Source organism: Sander vitreus, chromosome 24, assembly GCF_031162955.1.
Source record: "Sander vitreus isolate 19-12246 chromosome 24, sanVit1, whole genome shotgun sequence".
NCBI classification, from domain to species: domain Eukaryota; kingdom Metazoa; phylum Chordata; class Actinopteri; order Perciformes; family Percidae; genus Sander; species Sander vitreus.
In genome coordinates, this window is record NC_135878.1 from 12,440,101 (window position 1) to 12,457,154 (window position 17,054).

Genomic DNA, 17,054 nt, shown 5'->3' on the forward strand with positions numbered 1-17,054 from the left:
CAACCCCCCCCCCTCCTTGCACTCTCTCACGCACACACACACACACACACACACACAGAGAGCGTCTCATCACATGATTATTTGATTATTGGTCCCTGACGTTCCAGGGTGGTGCCCCGTTTTGTTTGTCGGTTTGATAAAGCTATTAATAACCATATTCATAACTGTATAAACATTGATAAAAACATCTTTGATAATTTGCCAATGATTGAATCTGTACACCTACGAATTCCCAACAGCATCCTAAACTTACAATGTTTCTATAACATCGAAATACGAAAACACGAAATAAAAGGATTGACTAATACTATAAGATAAATGAAAGCAAAAAGACAATAACTAAATAAACAATAAAGTGTGGTAAATCGAAATAACAATATCAGTTTCTGTAACTCTTTACAGTTGCTCCGGGCCACAAGGTAAACAACATCTTCTATCTAAGGACATTTGTTTTTTTAAAGACAGGGGAAGATATGAGAAGATTATCTCCTTTCCATCTTCAAACTGGCCTAATAACAGCATTTTCCGTCAAAAGTATTTATTGCACTGTGCAAACCAAATATGAAATATATATGAATACAAATGCACTACTGTTTTAAAAACACAAAATAAACATGGGATAGATAGATAATCCCAATAAAACAAAACGACCAAATTTAATTCAATTAGACTGAGGTCAGAGGAAATCTGGTAAGTGATTCTGTGATCAGGAACCTGCGTACTCTTTCTCCTTCTCTGGCCATCTCTATATATCCCTCTCTCACTCCATTTCTCTTTCTCTTTTTGTCTTTCTCTGTCCTCCCTTTCCCTTCATCTCCTTCATCTCTACATCTCCCTCTCTCTTGCCCCCCCCCTCGTTTTTGTCTTTGGTCATTCCACTGGTTTGTTCCGTGTGTGTGTGTGTGTGTGCGTGCGTGCGTGTGTATGTGTGTGTGAGAGAGAGAAAGAGAGAGAGAGTTTTATACCCCCCAAGCACATCATAGCGTTGCCAATCCATACTTCACAGTGCAGAGCCAGCAGTGCTCTGTGTGGGTATGATTGTGCATGCAAGTGTGTGTGTGTGTGTGTGTGTGTGTGTGTGTGTGTGTGTGTGTGTGTGTGTGTGTGTGTGTGTGCTAGCAACATTAGCTATTCTATTTGACACATTCTGTAATGGAGCTTCTCTCCCTTTCTAGCATCAGTCTGTTTCTGTAGCTCTATACATCTTGCTTAATAATACCTTATTTTCTTCCCGATTTATTTTGGTGGCATGAGACAAAATGTGATGCACCTTCAGTTTGAAAGCTATCACTGCCACACACACACACACACACACACACACACACACACACACACACACACACGTTGTATTGAATGCAGTTCATTTCATAGGCCAGGTGCCGACTAAAGTACATCTTTTATAGGTTTCCCTCTACTGGGTTCTGTTGGAAAACAATCTACAGTCACACTATGGTGTTAAGATATTTCAGTCTGCACCAAAGTGGTGGACCAACCATCCAACCAACACACGTGTGGCAAAAAACATTAATCTAATAGCAAGTAGTAGATCAAAGAAGACCACAACTTCAAGTTGAAAGCAAATCTAAAGGGCAATCCACGTCACCAAAAGTGTTTCTGGAGTATTTTAGATGTCCATCGTCCATCTCGCACAATGTACACACTTTTAAATTTTTTACAGTCCAAGTCTCTTTTATTTTTCTATGGCTTCTTCTATTTGTTTTGCAACTTCCTGTATGTTAGCAACACCTACGGACGTATTGAAATAGTCAGTGCATCATTCAACCAGCATGTTTCAACACAGGACTGTCATCAAGTTTTTTTTCACAGAATGGATAAAGAACAGACGATACCCCCAAATGGCTGAGTCATCATCAATTAACAATAAGGACTGGACATAAAAAACATCAGCACATTTCAGACCTACCACCCTCCTCGTCTGCCCCTCAGTAGTTCTCAGCGTCAAACAAAGGTTTGATGACCTTTAGCCAGTTTTAGACTTTTGCCTGCTTGCCTGTTCCATGTTGCTGATGCTTGTCCTGCTAACCAGGACCAACCTGCCTTGTCCCCTCCAATCCTCAGTTCTCCAGTGATTCTGGTGACCCACAAAAGAGGCGGATACTCAATTTCATGGCTGCCTATACCAGGTATGTTCCAAGTACGAGGTTTTTCTTCATGCTCCAGCCCTTTCCACCCGTTCCCGTTTTCAATTGACAACGGTCCCACATCTCACTGGACTTCATCACTGGCCTGACAAAACAATGGGCATTATGCAAGAACCACTTGTACTGGATTGGTTCTTAAGCGACTCATTTAGCAGTAGACTCAAACTATAGAATCTCATAGAATTTGTCGCATTCACCAATTCAATTACATTTGTATTTATAGCATCAAATCATAACAAGAGTTATCTCAAGACACTAGGTCTAGACCACACTCTATAATTTAGAAAGACCCAACAATTCCAATAATTCCCCCAAGAGCAAGAATTCAGTGGCAACGAAAAACTTCATTTTAGGCAGAAACCTCGAGTGGTGAGGAAAAACGTCCTTTTAGGCAGAAACCTCGAGTGGTGAGGAAAAACGTCCTTTTAGGCAGAAACCTTGGACAGACCCAGGCTCTTGGTGGGCGGTTGTGTGACGGCGCCGGTTGGGGGTACGATGAACAGTAGCAATTGAGAAGAGAAGGGGCGCTGTGTCTGCAGCTTCCCCGCCTGTCGAATTGGCGAATGCTGCAACTCTTCACTCCCTAACTATAAGCTTTATCAAAGAGGAGAGTTTTAAGTTTACTCTTAAATGTGGGGACGGTGTCTGCTTCCAGAACCCAGACTGGGAGCTGGTTCCACAGGAGAGAAGCCTGATAGCTAAATGGCTCTGGCTCCCATTCTACTTTTAGAGACTCTAGGAACCACAAGTAATGCTGCATTCTGGGAGCGCAGTGCTCTAGTGGGACAATAAGGTACTATGAGCTCATTAATAAATGATGGTGCATGACCATTAAGAGCTTTGTAGGTCAAGAGAAGGATTTTAAATTCAATCCTGGAGGTCACAGGAAGCCAATGCATTGAAGTTAATACAGGAGGAGACAAGTCCTTTGTCTGAAGCAATTAGGTCATTTGTAATTTTCACCAGTGCCGTCTCTGTGATATGATACTCTCTAAATCCTGACTGAAAATCATCAAATAAACTATTGTTGTGTAAAAAGTCACATACATTATTAACAACTACCTTCTCAAGGATCTTGGAGAAAAAGGGAAGATTAGATGTAGGTTTATATCACAGCTACTTTAAATGACTGCGGTACATAACCTGTTAATAAAGACATATTGATCATATTGTCAGGGTTTTGGTATTTTTCTGTCTTATTTTAGTAGTCTTGTTTTTCTGTTATGTTCTGTTTCCTGTTTTATTTTGTAGTCTGTCTTGTCTCCCTTGTCTTGTCTAGCTTTCTTCCTGTCTTTGTTTGTTTCCCGCCTTTTTGATTGTTCTGCCTTACCCTGATTTGTTTCACCTGTTGTGTCACCTGTCCAGTGTTAGTCCTCGTTACCTGATGTATTTAGTTCCTGTTCTGTCCTTGTCTCTTGTCGGATCCTCGTATTTTGTTGTGTGCTGTTTCTGTATGTCGGATTCTGTGTTTCGTTTGTTTCCTCCCTGGCTACCTTCCTGAGGACATTTTGTGTAAAACTGTTTTTGTTTTAATAAATTACTTCTAAACTGCATTTGGGTCCAAGCCTCGCCACACACTTGACAGATCGTAACACATATCTAGTAATGAAGTGTTAACCAAGGGTAAAGCTTATTTAAGTAACCTCGTTGGGATGGGGTCTAAGAGACAGGTAGATGGCTTAGCTGAAGAGACCTTTAGCGTTAATTGGTGAAGGTCTTTAAAGGTAAACCGTTAGAAGTTGAGGGCTTTCTCATAATTAGGAAAATAATAATAACCAACTTTTTATTCATCGTTCAGTTTTCTGACAACAGAAAGAGAAACGTATTTAAATAGAAACTCTACTGTGAATGTGGTTGTATTAACAGGTGAAAATGGGTGATCACAGAGAGCAGGAGGACACTAAATGGAGGTGTATCGGGCTTTTGTATGTGTAGCTTAGTTGCAGTGGGCTGTGTAGCAGCAAGGCTAAGAGGACATCTCTAATTTTTTTTGTGATGACGCAGTTTAAACATTGATATATAACCAATAATACAGCACAGCTGTTGTCTTTAACCTGGATTCTTGTGGATTCACACAGCGACAATAAAATGATTTGTCTGTTCCACTCCTTACCAGACGTTGGCTGATGAATGAAAGAGGCCAAAGAAAATTCATTCAGAAAGTTCATGTTGTTCAGTTATTTCACTGTGAACAGGAGTTTCTACAAAAACCACATGGGAACACTAATGTGGACGCGAGTTGTTGCAAAACAGGTTTAACATTTAAATGGCTTAATGCAGACAAAGTCCCAGGCTCAACACCCTGTGTCTTCGCACCAGCTCTTTCCACACCTTGTTTACAATAAATGTAACTTTAGGTTAGGGTAATTAGCACTACGATATTTAAAAAGCCTCTAACCACGCAGTTGTATCCCTATATCCTCTAGAACCATGTGGAACAGGATACACAAAATGCTAATAAAGGAGTTGCTTTGTGATTAATATCAGCACTAACAATTCCAGCAGCATTAGTTCTAATTGGAAAAAATGAGATGACCTTCGTTGCATTATATCCTTCACTAAATTACCACAATGCCACATCAGAGATTTGCACTTCCACTGGAGCTCAACTTATCTAGATTTCATCAGCACAGTCCTGGGTATTACATGTCTGTGTCCTAAAAAAAAAACTCAGTTTTATTTCTCCATTTGTGCATATTTCTGTCTGCGCATTGTACAGCGAAGGTTATTAGACACCGTCTAATGTTCCCCTACATCTAGATTAGAAATTTGTAATCTAGTGAGTTAGACATGTTTCGCAGCAGCTCAATAACATTCAGTATCATGTCAGGTTTCAGACATCATTCTACAATTCAACATCATAAAAGAATGAAAAATATCTCTACAGTGTAGGAAGAGTACACCATATTGTATATAGGGTACATTCTCAATTATTCAATTAAGATGGTATTCAAATACAACATGTGCAATTTGCATTTCTACAGCACTACGATTACAGAATTGTCATATTTATTACTTTTTTGCTCAAAGAAGAGAAATACTGTTTTCCAGCCCTTTTCATTTCCATTGCAGTAAGATTAATCAAGACAACAGGTATGGAGAAAGTTTAGAGTTTCCATCCAAAACAGGAGCATATCAGAAGTTTCCTACTGAAGTTGGTGTATCAAACATTAAAGAGTAGAAATAAATGCTAGTCTCTAATAAAAGCCTATGTCAAATAAAGCCCAAGTTTAAATAGTGCCAGTTGAGGTGATGGCCAGTATTTGCAAATTTACTGTAGTTATTTTTAAAATGTATTCTCATTCTTCATTACATATAGTTATAACCACATTCGTTTTAAACATACGATGGGTAAATGAATTAATGAAATGTTAGCAATGCTAGCACAATCGGTTCTAATCCTACCAGACTAGTTATCCTCTCTAGCATTCATCATCTAACAGTTGGCCTGAATCCTCATCTGTCTCTTGTCAAACCCCTACCCCTTAATTCCTCTATCACCCCCTCTGCATCCAACCCTCGCTTTCCAACTTTACATCCCTCTGTGCCCATTTCGATGCCAGCTCACAGGGAATGTGCCAGTAACAACATCTGGGGCTGACACACATTCACATAAAAACACACAGCCACACAGTACATGCATGGCAACTGCAGCATGCCCAAAAACTAGGCCATTACAGGGTAGAAACCGAGTGGATGATGACAGTGAATGCTACGATGCTAGTGGCTTCATTAGGGTAGAAAACTCAATTTAACGGTGCTGGGCGAGGAACAACTGCATAAACTCATCTCAATCATCTAAAATGCACGTTTGGTGCTTTCATATCACAACACCTTAACTTACATTAGAATTGGAGACCTAATTTATCTGTTGGGCCACAGACCACCCAAAACTTGCAGTCAGTCCGACCGGTGATGTTGCTGTAACCCTAGATTTGGTTATCAAAGACACTAGCAAAACCAACCTGCGTGAAGCTGGCCCCCCATGTCATCCAAAAATTATTAAAAACACTGCTATTCGTTTGTGCTACGTTTGTGCCATAAAAATTATCGTTTGTGCTGTTAAGGATTTTAAGTAATTCAACTTTACATTTTCTGGCCAGTGACATCACCCATTAATGTCCAAATCTCCCCAAAATGGTCTCAATCGTTTGTGCTACATTTGTGCCATCAAAAGAAACATTTGTGCTACTTCGGTTTTTATGTTATCAGGCTATATTTGTTACACTGCTACTATTTGCGCTGCAAAAGCTTCTGACACCAGCCTTAATGAAGCAGAAACGCTTAATGTCAGATAACGTCCATAATAATTGGACTTTGGGTTCAATTTTTTTGACAGTTTTCAGTGGTTATGAGGAGCAATATGAGAGAGAAATTTGGTGATTGATCGTTGTTTAGGTACATTAAACCATGTTAAGCTTTTTCCTTACAATATGCTCTAATGAAGCAGAAACACTTAATGTCAGATAACGTCCATAATAATTGGACTTTGGGTTTGATTTTTTTGACAGTTTTCAGTGGTTATGAGGAGCAATATGAGAGAGAAATTTGGTGATGATTGATCGTTTAGGTACATTAAACCACGTTAAGCCTTTTCCACGCCATAGGCGCCAATGAAGAAAAGAACGTTAACGTGAGATAACTTCTATAATCGTTGGATTTGGGTTTAGTTTTGTTGACAGGCTTAAGTGTTCATGACCACGTTTGAGTGATGGCTGGTGTCAGAAGCCTTTGCAGCGCAAATAGTAGCCATGTAACAAATATAGCCTGATAACGTAAAAACTGAAGTAGCACAAATGTTTCTTTTAACGGCACAAATCGGCACAAACAATTGAGCTTGACCATTTTGGGGAGATTTGGACATTAATGGGGGGCTGGGTGATGTCACTGGCCAGAAAATGTAAAGTTGAATTACTTAAAACCCTTAACAGCACAAACGATAATTTTTACGGCACCAACTGGCACAAATGTAACACAAACGAATAGCAGTGTTTAGCAGGTGCAAAACATCACAGCAGTTACATCAAATAAGCGCAGCAGACATGTCATACAGGTCCGACCACCATGTTTGTACAAGTTTGCCATTTCACATTTCCCTGCAATTCCAATGAAATGCCATTTATCTACCCTGAAGTTATTGTTGTTTTAGCGCAACGTCAGTGATTCGGTCTACAGTTTTCAACACGCAGTCCACCTCCACCATATCACCAAATCATTTTCTAAAAATTTGCATTTCTTTTTAATGAATTTGAGTGAAAAAAATCGGATGAAAATGAATCAGGCCAGTGGACAGTCAGCTAAGCCATCAACCTGTCTTTTAGACCCCATCCCAATGAGGCTACTTAAAGAAGCGTTACCTCTTCTGAAAAAAACCACCCTCGATCCTGAGGTCTTAGCTAACCTATATCTAATCTCCCCTTTCTCTCCAAGATCCTTGAGAAGGTAGTCGCTAATTAGTTATGTGATTTTCTACATAGTTTATTTGAGGACTTTCAGTCAGGATTTAGAATGCATCATAGCACATAGACGGCACTGGTGAAAATTACTAACGACCTTCGTTCAAAGGACTTGTCTCCGTACTTGTCTTACTAGATCTTAGTGCTGCATTCAACACTATTAACCATACCATCCTGTTACAGAGACTGGAACATTTAGTTGGCATTAAAGGAATCGCACTGAGCTGGTTTAAAGATGCTGTAGGTAGGATTGCGAAGATCCAGGAAAAGTTGAACATCGACAAACCCCTCCCCCCAAATGGGAGAATGAATGCGTGTCCATAAGCAGTGACTGACACGCAGTTAGACACCCCGTGTGGCCCTGATTGGGGCATCTGAACAGGGAGCTGTGGATTTTTGCAAATCGCACTACAGGCTGTAGGTGGAGCCGGAATTTTTTATTAGTTAAACTCGATTAGTTCTACTCGAAGGCTCAGTTTCAGCAAATATGACAGAAAGTTAGTTTTATAAGTCTTACCTACTGCATCTTTAAGTCCTATTTCTCTGATTGATCTCCATTTGTTGATGTTAACAATGAATCCTCCAGCCACGTTAAAGTTAGCCACGACGTCCCACAAGGCTCAGTGCTTGGAGCAATTCTATTCACCTTTTTATATATGCTTCCTCTAGGCAATATTATCAGGAAACACTCAATTAACTTTCACTGTTATGCGGATGACACCAAATTATACCTATCAATCAAGCCAGACGAAACCAGTCAGTTGGCTAAACTTCAAGCATGCATTAAATATATAAAATTATGGATGACCTAAGATTTTCTGATGTTAAACTCAGACAAAACTGAAGTTATTGTGCTTGGCCCTAAACACCTCCGAAACCTCATTATCTAAAGATATAGCTACTCTGGATGGTATTGCCCTGGCCTCCAGCACTACTGTCAGAAATCTAGGAGTTATTTTTGATCAGGATATATCCTTTAACGCTCACTTAAAACAAACCTCAAGAACAGCCTTTTTCACCTTCATAACATTGCCAAAATTAGGCACATCCTGTCTCAACGTTGCTGAAAAACTAGTCCATGCATTTGTTACTTCTAGGCTGGACTATTGTAATTCCTTACTATCAGGTTGCTCAAATAAGTCCCTTAAAACTCTCCAGCTGATCCAGAATGCTGCAGCGCGTGTTCTGACAACAACTAAGAAAAGAGATCCTGTTTCTCCTGTATTAGCTTCTCTGCATTGGCTTCCTGTAAAATCCAGGATTGAATTTAAAATCCTTCTCCTGACCTACAAAGCACCATCATATCTTGAAGAGCTCATAGTACGTTATTGTCCCACTACTTGTGGTTCCTAGAGTCTCTAAAAGCAGAATGGGAGACAGAGCCTTCAGCTATCAGGCTCCTCTCCTGTGGAACCAGCTCCCAGTCTGGGTTCGGGAGGCAGACACCGTCACCACATTTAAGAGTAAACTTAAAACTCTCCTCTTTGATAAAGCTTATAGTTAGGGAGTGAAGAGTTACAGGGTTCACCTAGACCGGCGGTGGAGGGTGTATCGCTGCAGACACGGCATCTCTTCTCTGCTTCTCTTCATAGTCATCAGATTCATCTTACAACCCTTATAGAACTGGCTCAGGTTTGCATTGCACCAGCTCTTAACTATGCTATTATAGTTTTAGACTGCCGGGGGACTTCCTTTGACACACTGAGCCCTTCTCTCCTCTCTTTCCATCTGTGTGCATCCATGTTCTAGAAATGCTGGTTACTAACTTAGCTCTGGGGAGCTTATTCCCCGGAGTCCTTATGTTTTTTTTCGCCTAGCAGTTTTCCTTGGATTAGGGTGGCACCTAAATCATGGCTGCAGCTGTTGCCGTGGTCCTGCTCCGCGCCCTGTTATGCCCTACTATGCTCTGCAGTGCCCTGCTACGCCCTGCAGTACCCTGCTACACCCAGTAACGCTCTGCAGTGCCCTGCTACGCCATGAACTACTACAACTACTATTTCTAGTCATAGTGCCATTATCTTTATTGTGACTATTATTGCCACTGTTCATCACACCCCCAACTGGCACCGTCAGACACCGCCTACCAAGAGCCTGGGTCTGTCTGAGGTTTCTCCCTAAAAGGAAGTTTTTCCTTGTCACTGTCGCACTAAATGCTTGCTCTTGGGGGAATTCCTGGAATTGTTGGGTCTTTGTAAATTATAGTGTGGTCTAGACCTACTCTATCTGTAAAGTGTCCTGAGATAACTCTTGTTATGATTTGATATTATAAATACAATTGAAATTGAATTGGACACCCTTGCCGGTGATTTTAGCTTATGGTAGCCATGACCACCACTGTCCACCCCCTGGCTCCACCATTGCTCTTTTGTTGAGTCTAGCCACCTTCCTCCACCTCCTGGGCTGCACCTAGCTATGACTTCCTGGACCAGTCTGTCCACTGAATGCACTGAGACAAAATTGATATAAACCCTCCACCGTCAAAATGTTATCCGTTACATCAATCATTAACTTAACATTATCGGAAAAAGTAAGTCATGAGAACTAGTCGGTTGGTTATTTTGTGCGGCTGTCCCTGTCTCCAGCCCCTTGTTTATTGTCTACAATAATTGTTCATTGGGTTAAATATATTTTATATATATATAAAAAAATATTAGTGACTTCAACTTTACATTCACACACGGAGAGTAAACTGTAAGGAGAACAAAAGAAACTGATTTTCTATTGCTAAATTAAAATATATATTAATTGATGTATTATGCTTAGTTGCTTAGTAACAATAGGAAGCTTTGTTTAACATGCTGATTCTGATGCGGGGACCACAAAACCCAACACACCAGGGGAGGCCTCTAGCTCACCCAGTAAGAGTGTGCGCCCTATGTACCGTGAGTCCTTTGCAGCGGCCCGGGTTCAAATCCGACCTGCGGCCCTTTGCTGCGTGTCATCCCCTCTCTTTCTCTCCCCCTTTCCTGTCTATCCACTGTCACCATATAATAAATGGAAAAGCCCCCAAAAAATTATCTGCCAGCTAACGCAAGGGCGGCTGTGGCTCAGGTGGTAAAAGCGGTTGCCTACCAATCAGAAGGTTGGTGGTTTGATCCTGGCCCTGCAGTTCCATGTTCAAGTGTCCTTGGGCAAGACACTGAAAAAGGTGTTTTTATTTCAAATCAATAATGTAACACAGGATAACAGCAATTTGCAATAACATCATTAAATATTGAGCCTTTGATCACGTCACATAGTTAGCAAAACACAATAGATTTGTGCCATTGTGTTTATTCTTTTTTTTTTTAAGAAAAAAGCTATCTGGAGAAGTGTCACTGTGTCAAATAGTCCGCATGTAAGCAAGATACCGTTTAAACATGGAGGCTTCTGCCCCTGATTCAGCAGCCTGCCTACTGATGACAGTGATGTAAATCACATCTGAAGAGCAGTGTTTAGAGTGCTTCCTTTCCAGCATGTGGAACAATTGGAATATTTTGCTGCCGACTTCCCTCACACTACAGCAAGAAGCTGACACTTTGTGAACTGAAAGAGCAAAGTCCTGGCAACCCTTGGCCGGTTAGCACTACTGCATGACAGGGAAGACAGGTACAGGACAACCAGAATGCACCTGCGAGAGATGACCACAGACACATTCAACTCAACAGTGCTGACCTCTGGGAATGTGACAGCTGCCAGAAGAATCAGTCAGAAGGGAGCAAGCACACCAAACTCTCAGATCCCTCACAGAAACAGAGAGGATTTAGACAGAAAGTCTGATGAGAAGCAGAAAGCCAGCGTGGCATCATTGCCCAGAGCAGCCTAGCAAAAACTGGTAAAGCCTGGAAATAAGAAAACATGTGCACCCCTACCTGGATATGATTTTAGTCTCAGTTATAATCCACTGTTGCAATGTGTACGTATATCCAGTGACTGCATTTTATTGTGTAAGAGACAGTGTATAATTTCCAGACATCATCCAGGAACAGTTTTTTTGGATTGATGTCCCAGATTTTCTCAAATAACACTGATACAAACATTTTAAAAAGTGACTGACATGAAAAGTTTTCAGAGCTGACCTGATTCCAGGAGAATGAGTACCTGTTGCACCACACCGGGGGCCAAATGCATAGAACTGCGTACATTCACAACTAAGACAGTATGTATACACGAAGACAGAAATGTGCATATGCATTTTTTTGGTCACTTCTAAAGCTTGTATGCCTGATTCTGTTTTATATAAACTTTGAAAGCAGAGTTACTTGTTCTCACGTGTGCACTCCAGCGCTGCTCTGTGCACTTGCTGCTTAGTTTCAAACACGAGGGGGCCATTTTCTCTACTTATTTGTAAATACCAGTTTATGTGTAGCAAAAGGCAAATGTTTTTCCGCGTACATCTGGCTTCTGATGTCATTCCATGTTTTTTGCTGTCCAATAGGACATACTATAGGGTGTGACATTCACACAAAACATTTTCTTTATCGGATTTAATTTATCAAAAGAACTTACCACTACAGTGAAAAGGAGTATGTTATTACTGAATCAAAAGCAGAGAGAGAGAAGTTACCAACATAATTCCAAGATGACCACAGCCTCCACTCTGTGTGAAGGAGCTAACCACAACGCCAAGTTAGGAATGAAGCTATGGTTCTGTGAATTCCCTGGGGACTGCCAGGGGTCAGGGCCGACAGAGGGACGCCTCGCAGCTCGGGTGGAGATCTGATGGCCACTGGACTTTGAAGTCTTCACACTGCTTGTCGCTGAAGAAAAGATGGGAGCAGATCTCTGGTGTCGCAGCTGTAATATAAATACCAGTAGCTGCGGACGTAAGAGAGGCCCATGAAGGGCACAAGGGCGCAAAATAAATCGTCACGACCGCGCATGCGCGGGGGACGAACCCAATAGCAACAGCTCTTAGAGGGCGAAGCCTATACAAATTAGGACCACCATAACACTTACTAATCTAAAGCATATTCCAAATCAAAAATGTTAAACAAATACAAAGTATTAATGCAAGCTTTAATGCTGACCAACACTTTATTTTATTGGTTCTAAATACAGTGTAGCATAGCTCAGTCACCGCAAGTAGATCTATCCTTTTGACCAAACTGTGTTGACGAAAATTAACATAACAGGCCCCTCTAGTGGGGGCAGCACTACAGGTTGTTACAAACCATTAAAGCATTTGTATCGCAGGACTGCAAATGATCTTATATAATGAACCAACATTAGCCATGAAGAAAACATTTTCTTTGTATCGATTCATATCCATATACATACATCCATTCTGTACACCCACATTTTCCTCTATACAATGATGGGAGGCTTGAGTCTGTTCCGGAATATATCAGGAAAGAGCAAGGACACCCCCTGCACAGGTTGAAAATCCTAAGAGCATTCTAGCAGTGATGAGCCCTTTTGTAGTCCAACCTGGACGTTAGCACCAATCAGTTCTGCACTTAGCTTTTGACAAAGAAAATAAAAGAAATTAATATATGCTGCCTGGATCATTAATTGGAACATTTACTTGTAAAAATCTTCTTCCTGCCAACCCTGGCTACCGAAATCTGGTGCCACTGACATGTCTGCGCTTCTCTCTGATGCTCTGAAACACAAACACCGCTGCACGTGACGCTAGTTAACACTATACTCGACAGCAGCTAACGTTAGCCTACCGTTAGCTAGTAGCTGGATTAAACACGGTTAAAATGCTGACAGCTAACGCTAAACGGTGTAAAGTTTGACTGTGTTTTACTGTAGAGGATTCAACACCGGTCTGTAACAATCTGCAGCTGCCGTCGGAGAAACAACACAGCCAGTGCGTTCAATGAAACTGGTAAACTACAGCCTCGTGGTGCATTTTAAGTTATTGTAAATGTCCTTTTCCCATCTGGTGGTTGTTTTTGTCGTTCAACAGCAATTTACTTAGTGAAATAAATAATTGTTATTGTTATACATTATTATTAAATCATTTAATGTTGACCATATGGCCTTAGCAATAAACAAGCCGTTCTTTAATGTCACCGACTGTTGTTTAGTACCCTTTTTTTTTTCTTTTCTTTATTTACTTTCTTAAAAAGTATCGGTTCAGGCACCGTTAATTATGTATGCGATTAATTTCGATTAATTAATCACAGAGTATGTAATTATTTTTTTGCAAAGACAAACAGACACACAGAGACATGCATTCACTTCATATACACATCACACATTCCAACCAATACAGTAGATACATAAAAGAAATGAATGCTTCCCACACGCTGCTGCTTGCTGTAGTACACAAATATTTTCTCCTTACAGTACATGTTCTCATGTATACACACCAACATTCAAAATTCTTTATCCATACACATAACCGTATATATGTGCACACACACACACACACACACACACACACACACACTCTAACAGACACGCCTTTACACAACAGGGATCTGTCCTCTGCGGGAGCAAGGATGTAAATAGGATAGAATTAGGAGAGCAGAAGGAAAAGAGAGGAGGGAAGAAGAGGAGAACAGAAGAGCTGCTGATGAAGGGGAGGAGACAGGGGAGGAATCACAGAAAATTGAGTAGAGGGGGAACGTTCCATCAGCGCTGTCAATCATTCTATCGTACCGAGTCTTGCAGCCCTTTCCCTTCTGGGAAACAATTTTTGTAACCAAGTATTAATTCATTCTCAGCCTGTTGTTTTGTACATGCAATTCATAAGCGTAATGAATGTACATGATTAAGACCTTCAAATGAAATGCTATTCTAATGTTATAAATCATATACACTGAGTGACAGGACCACTTAAAGCCCTGCGCACTGTGATACAATCAATACAGCAGCCAATCAATGTAATCTCTTAAACTTTTAATCACTTTTGACAGTGAGTTCTCATCGAGGTTTTCTTTAGTTTGAGGGCGGTTGCTTTTGTGTTATTGCATTTGGCTGCACATATTTTAGGGCGTGTCTAATATTCTGCTTCTCCATACAGTTACCTATATGTACATGAGTTCGAAGTGTATAACATATAAAAATGCCTTTTAGTATCACTCAGTCCTGTACAAAGAACTGAGTTCAACTAAAATAGAGGTCTCAGCAAAAAAATGAACATGTTATGTCTGGTCATTGAGTGTCTTCTAATGGTTAAGTATATTTTCAACATTTCTCTCCTATGTCACTCAATACATTTCCTTTTTAGGTCTGCGTGTCTCTTACAACACACACGCACGCACGCACGCACACAGTGCTCATGAATGCAATACACATGAAATGTCATATATATGTATACGTTGTACAGTCAATTTATACACTTAGGACTAACCCTCTCTTGTTATTCTCTCCTTTCAAGCCTTATCACTTTTATGTTCCAGTAATGACATGAAAAGAGGAGGGCAAAGATGAGGAAAAGAAGAAGAGATGAAAATGGTAAAAAGAGACGAGCGGAGTAGAGTGCAGAGAGGAAGGAGGGAGGGAGGTGTATTCAGGCTTTTTTAATCTCTGAAACCTAATTATATTGGTCATGTCACTGTTTTGTTGTCTCCTCCTTCACCACCTCCTGTCTTCCTACATCCCTTCCTCATCATCTTCATTTTTCCTCCTCTGCCCTGAGAATAAGCTGCTGCTCTTATTGTTTGGACACGGATCTCCGAAAACAACAACACACCCTTCGAAGGTCCTCTATTTGTCAAGAAGACAAACCTAGCCTATTCTGACAGATCTTTTCAACATGAGGTATATTAATGATCATGTCAATATCAAATAACTCCTTACCTGCTGATCCAAGCTACTAATATTTGTCATATATCAAACTCATTATGAGAAAGAACATTCATGGGCAAAATGCAGCCCTCGTTTAATTATTTACTATAACTCAAAAGAATGCCACACCATCTGCCTATCTTGAACCTGTCAATATCCACTGGCTGTTGTTTTTTTCGTTTAAAATGTTCCTTTATTAAAGTAATAAAAGAAAACGTCCTTGTATTATTAAATGAAAATTTGCCTTTTTTTGTTATATATTCAGAAAAAAAAACTATCTTTTTATTTATCATTATTTACTACTATATCAATATGTACGACTATTACGTACATATTTTCGGACTCACTTTAAGCAGCTTTTTTTTTCTTTTTTTCTTTTTTAGGACGCCATGCCGTAAATCCCTTTGACAATCACAGATCATTTTTTACATGACAGGGTTGCATGAGAAAAAGCCTATTTTTATTATTTTTTTTTATTTCTTTATGTGGTTGTTATACTCTGGGGTTATATTCGACCTGCCGTCCTTTATTTAGCATTGCTTGCATTAACGGCTATATGGCCAAAGCTTTAACAACTGTGCGCGTGCCTTTCACTTACCATTGAAGTTCCAGAGGGGTGGAAGCCCCCCATCTCCGTTACTGCCGTCACTCATGTTGCATGGCGGAGTACCAACAGCTGCCAACCTTATTTCTCCGCTTTCTGTCTTCTCCACTTTCCTGTCTTCAAGTTTTCAAGCGGCTGTCGCACCGAAATTCCTTCCGTAGTCCCTTTTATTTCTTTATTTCTTTATTTTATCTTCCTCTCCTACTCTACCGCCGTATACCGGATAACTAGTTTACTCTGTGTTGTTGATCCTATCCTTCTGTTATGGTTTGTCTCTCTGATATAATATCGACCAATTGGTATATTGCAGTTTTCCTCTCTGGGGTTAGATGCTGTATCAATCAGCCGGTTTGTAATAGAAAGCTAAACTAATAACACATAAATCATAGTCAACTAATCACTTATACTTCTAAATTACTCAGTGATTCTCCCCGAAAATCTAAATGTGGCCGCTCAGCTTCTCCCGCACCAAAAAGCGTTTCGTTCACGCAGAGCGAGAGCGTGCGAGCGAACGCGCGCGCGAGAGAGCGAGAACGAGAGAGAGAGAGCGAGAGAGAGAGAGCGAGAGAGAGAGAGAGAGAAAGAAAGAGACTTGTGATGTCATTTTCTTCAGCCAATCCTCACAGTGCTGGTGTTCTAAATGTATACCATGTCTTGCGTGAATTCACTCCTCAAGAGTAGTGGGAAGTTTAATATGTACCTGTTGGGATTGTAAAATGGTAATCGTACTGTTCTACTTCAGCTGAAATCACACACACACACGCAGAGCATACACAATCGTACACAGACGAGCACTTATACAGCAAGTAAACACGCACATATCAAATAGGCCTACACATATTTTCATCCCTGCATTAGGAACACATTACTCCAATGATAAACTGAGTTTTAACACAGAGACGTGGTGCTGTAGATTCTTATGAATACAATTGGCATCATAACTGCATAACTGCGTATACACGCAAAATAACAGAGGCCTACAAAACGGGCTGCTTTCACTTAAAAGACAATGCTGGGGATGTGCTTCACTGTTGAGTTTGAACGTCTTGGGTTGATGGTAGGCAGAGGTACTCTCAGATCGTGCTCAGTGTCCAACCTGTTCCTCTC

General features: G+C 40.6%; 1 protein-coding gene across 1 annotated transcript in view; it reads right to left on the reverse strand.

Annotated features, from left to right (window-relative positions):
• Nucleotides 1-16,406, reverse strand: part of LOC144512896 (muscarinic acetylcholine receptor M4-like) — a 50,272-nt gene extending 33,866 nt beyond the window's left edge. The window contains exon 1 of the mRNA XM_078243865.1: nt 15,942-16,406. Coding sequence (XP_078099991.1) covers nt 15,942-15,996 — 55 coding nt within the window. The 5' untranslated portion in view covers nt 15,997-16,406. The remainder of the gene's footprint in view (nt 1-15,941) is intronic.
• Nucleotides 16,407-17,054: the final 648 nt, after the last annotated feature.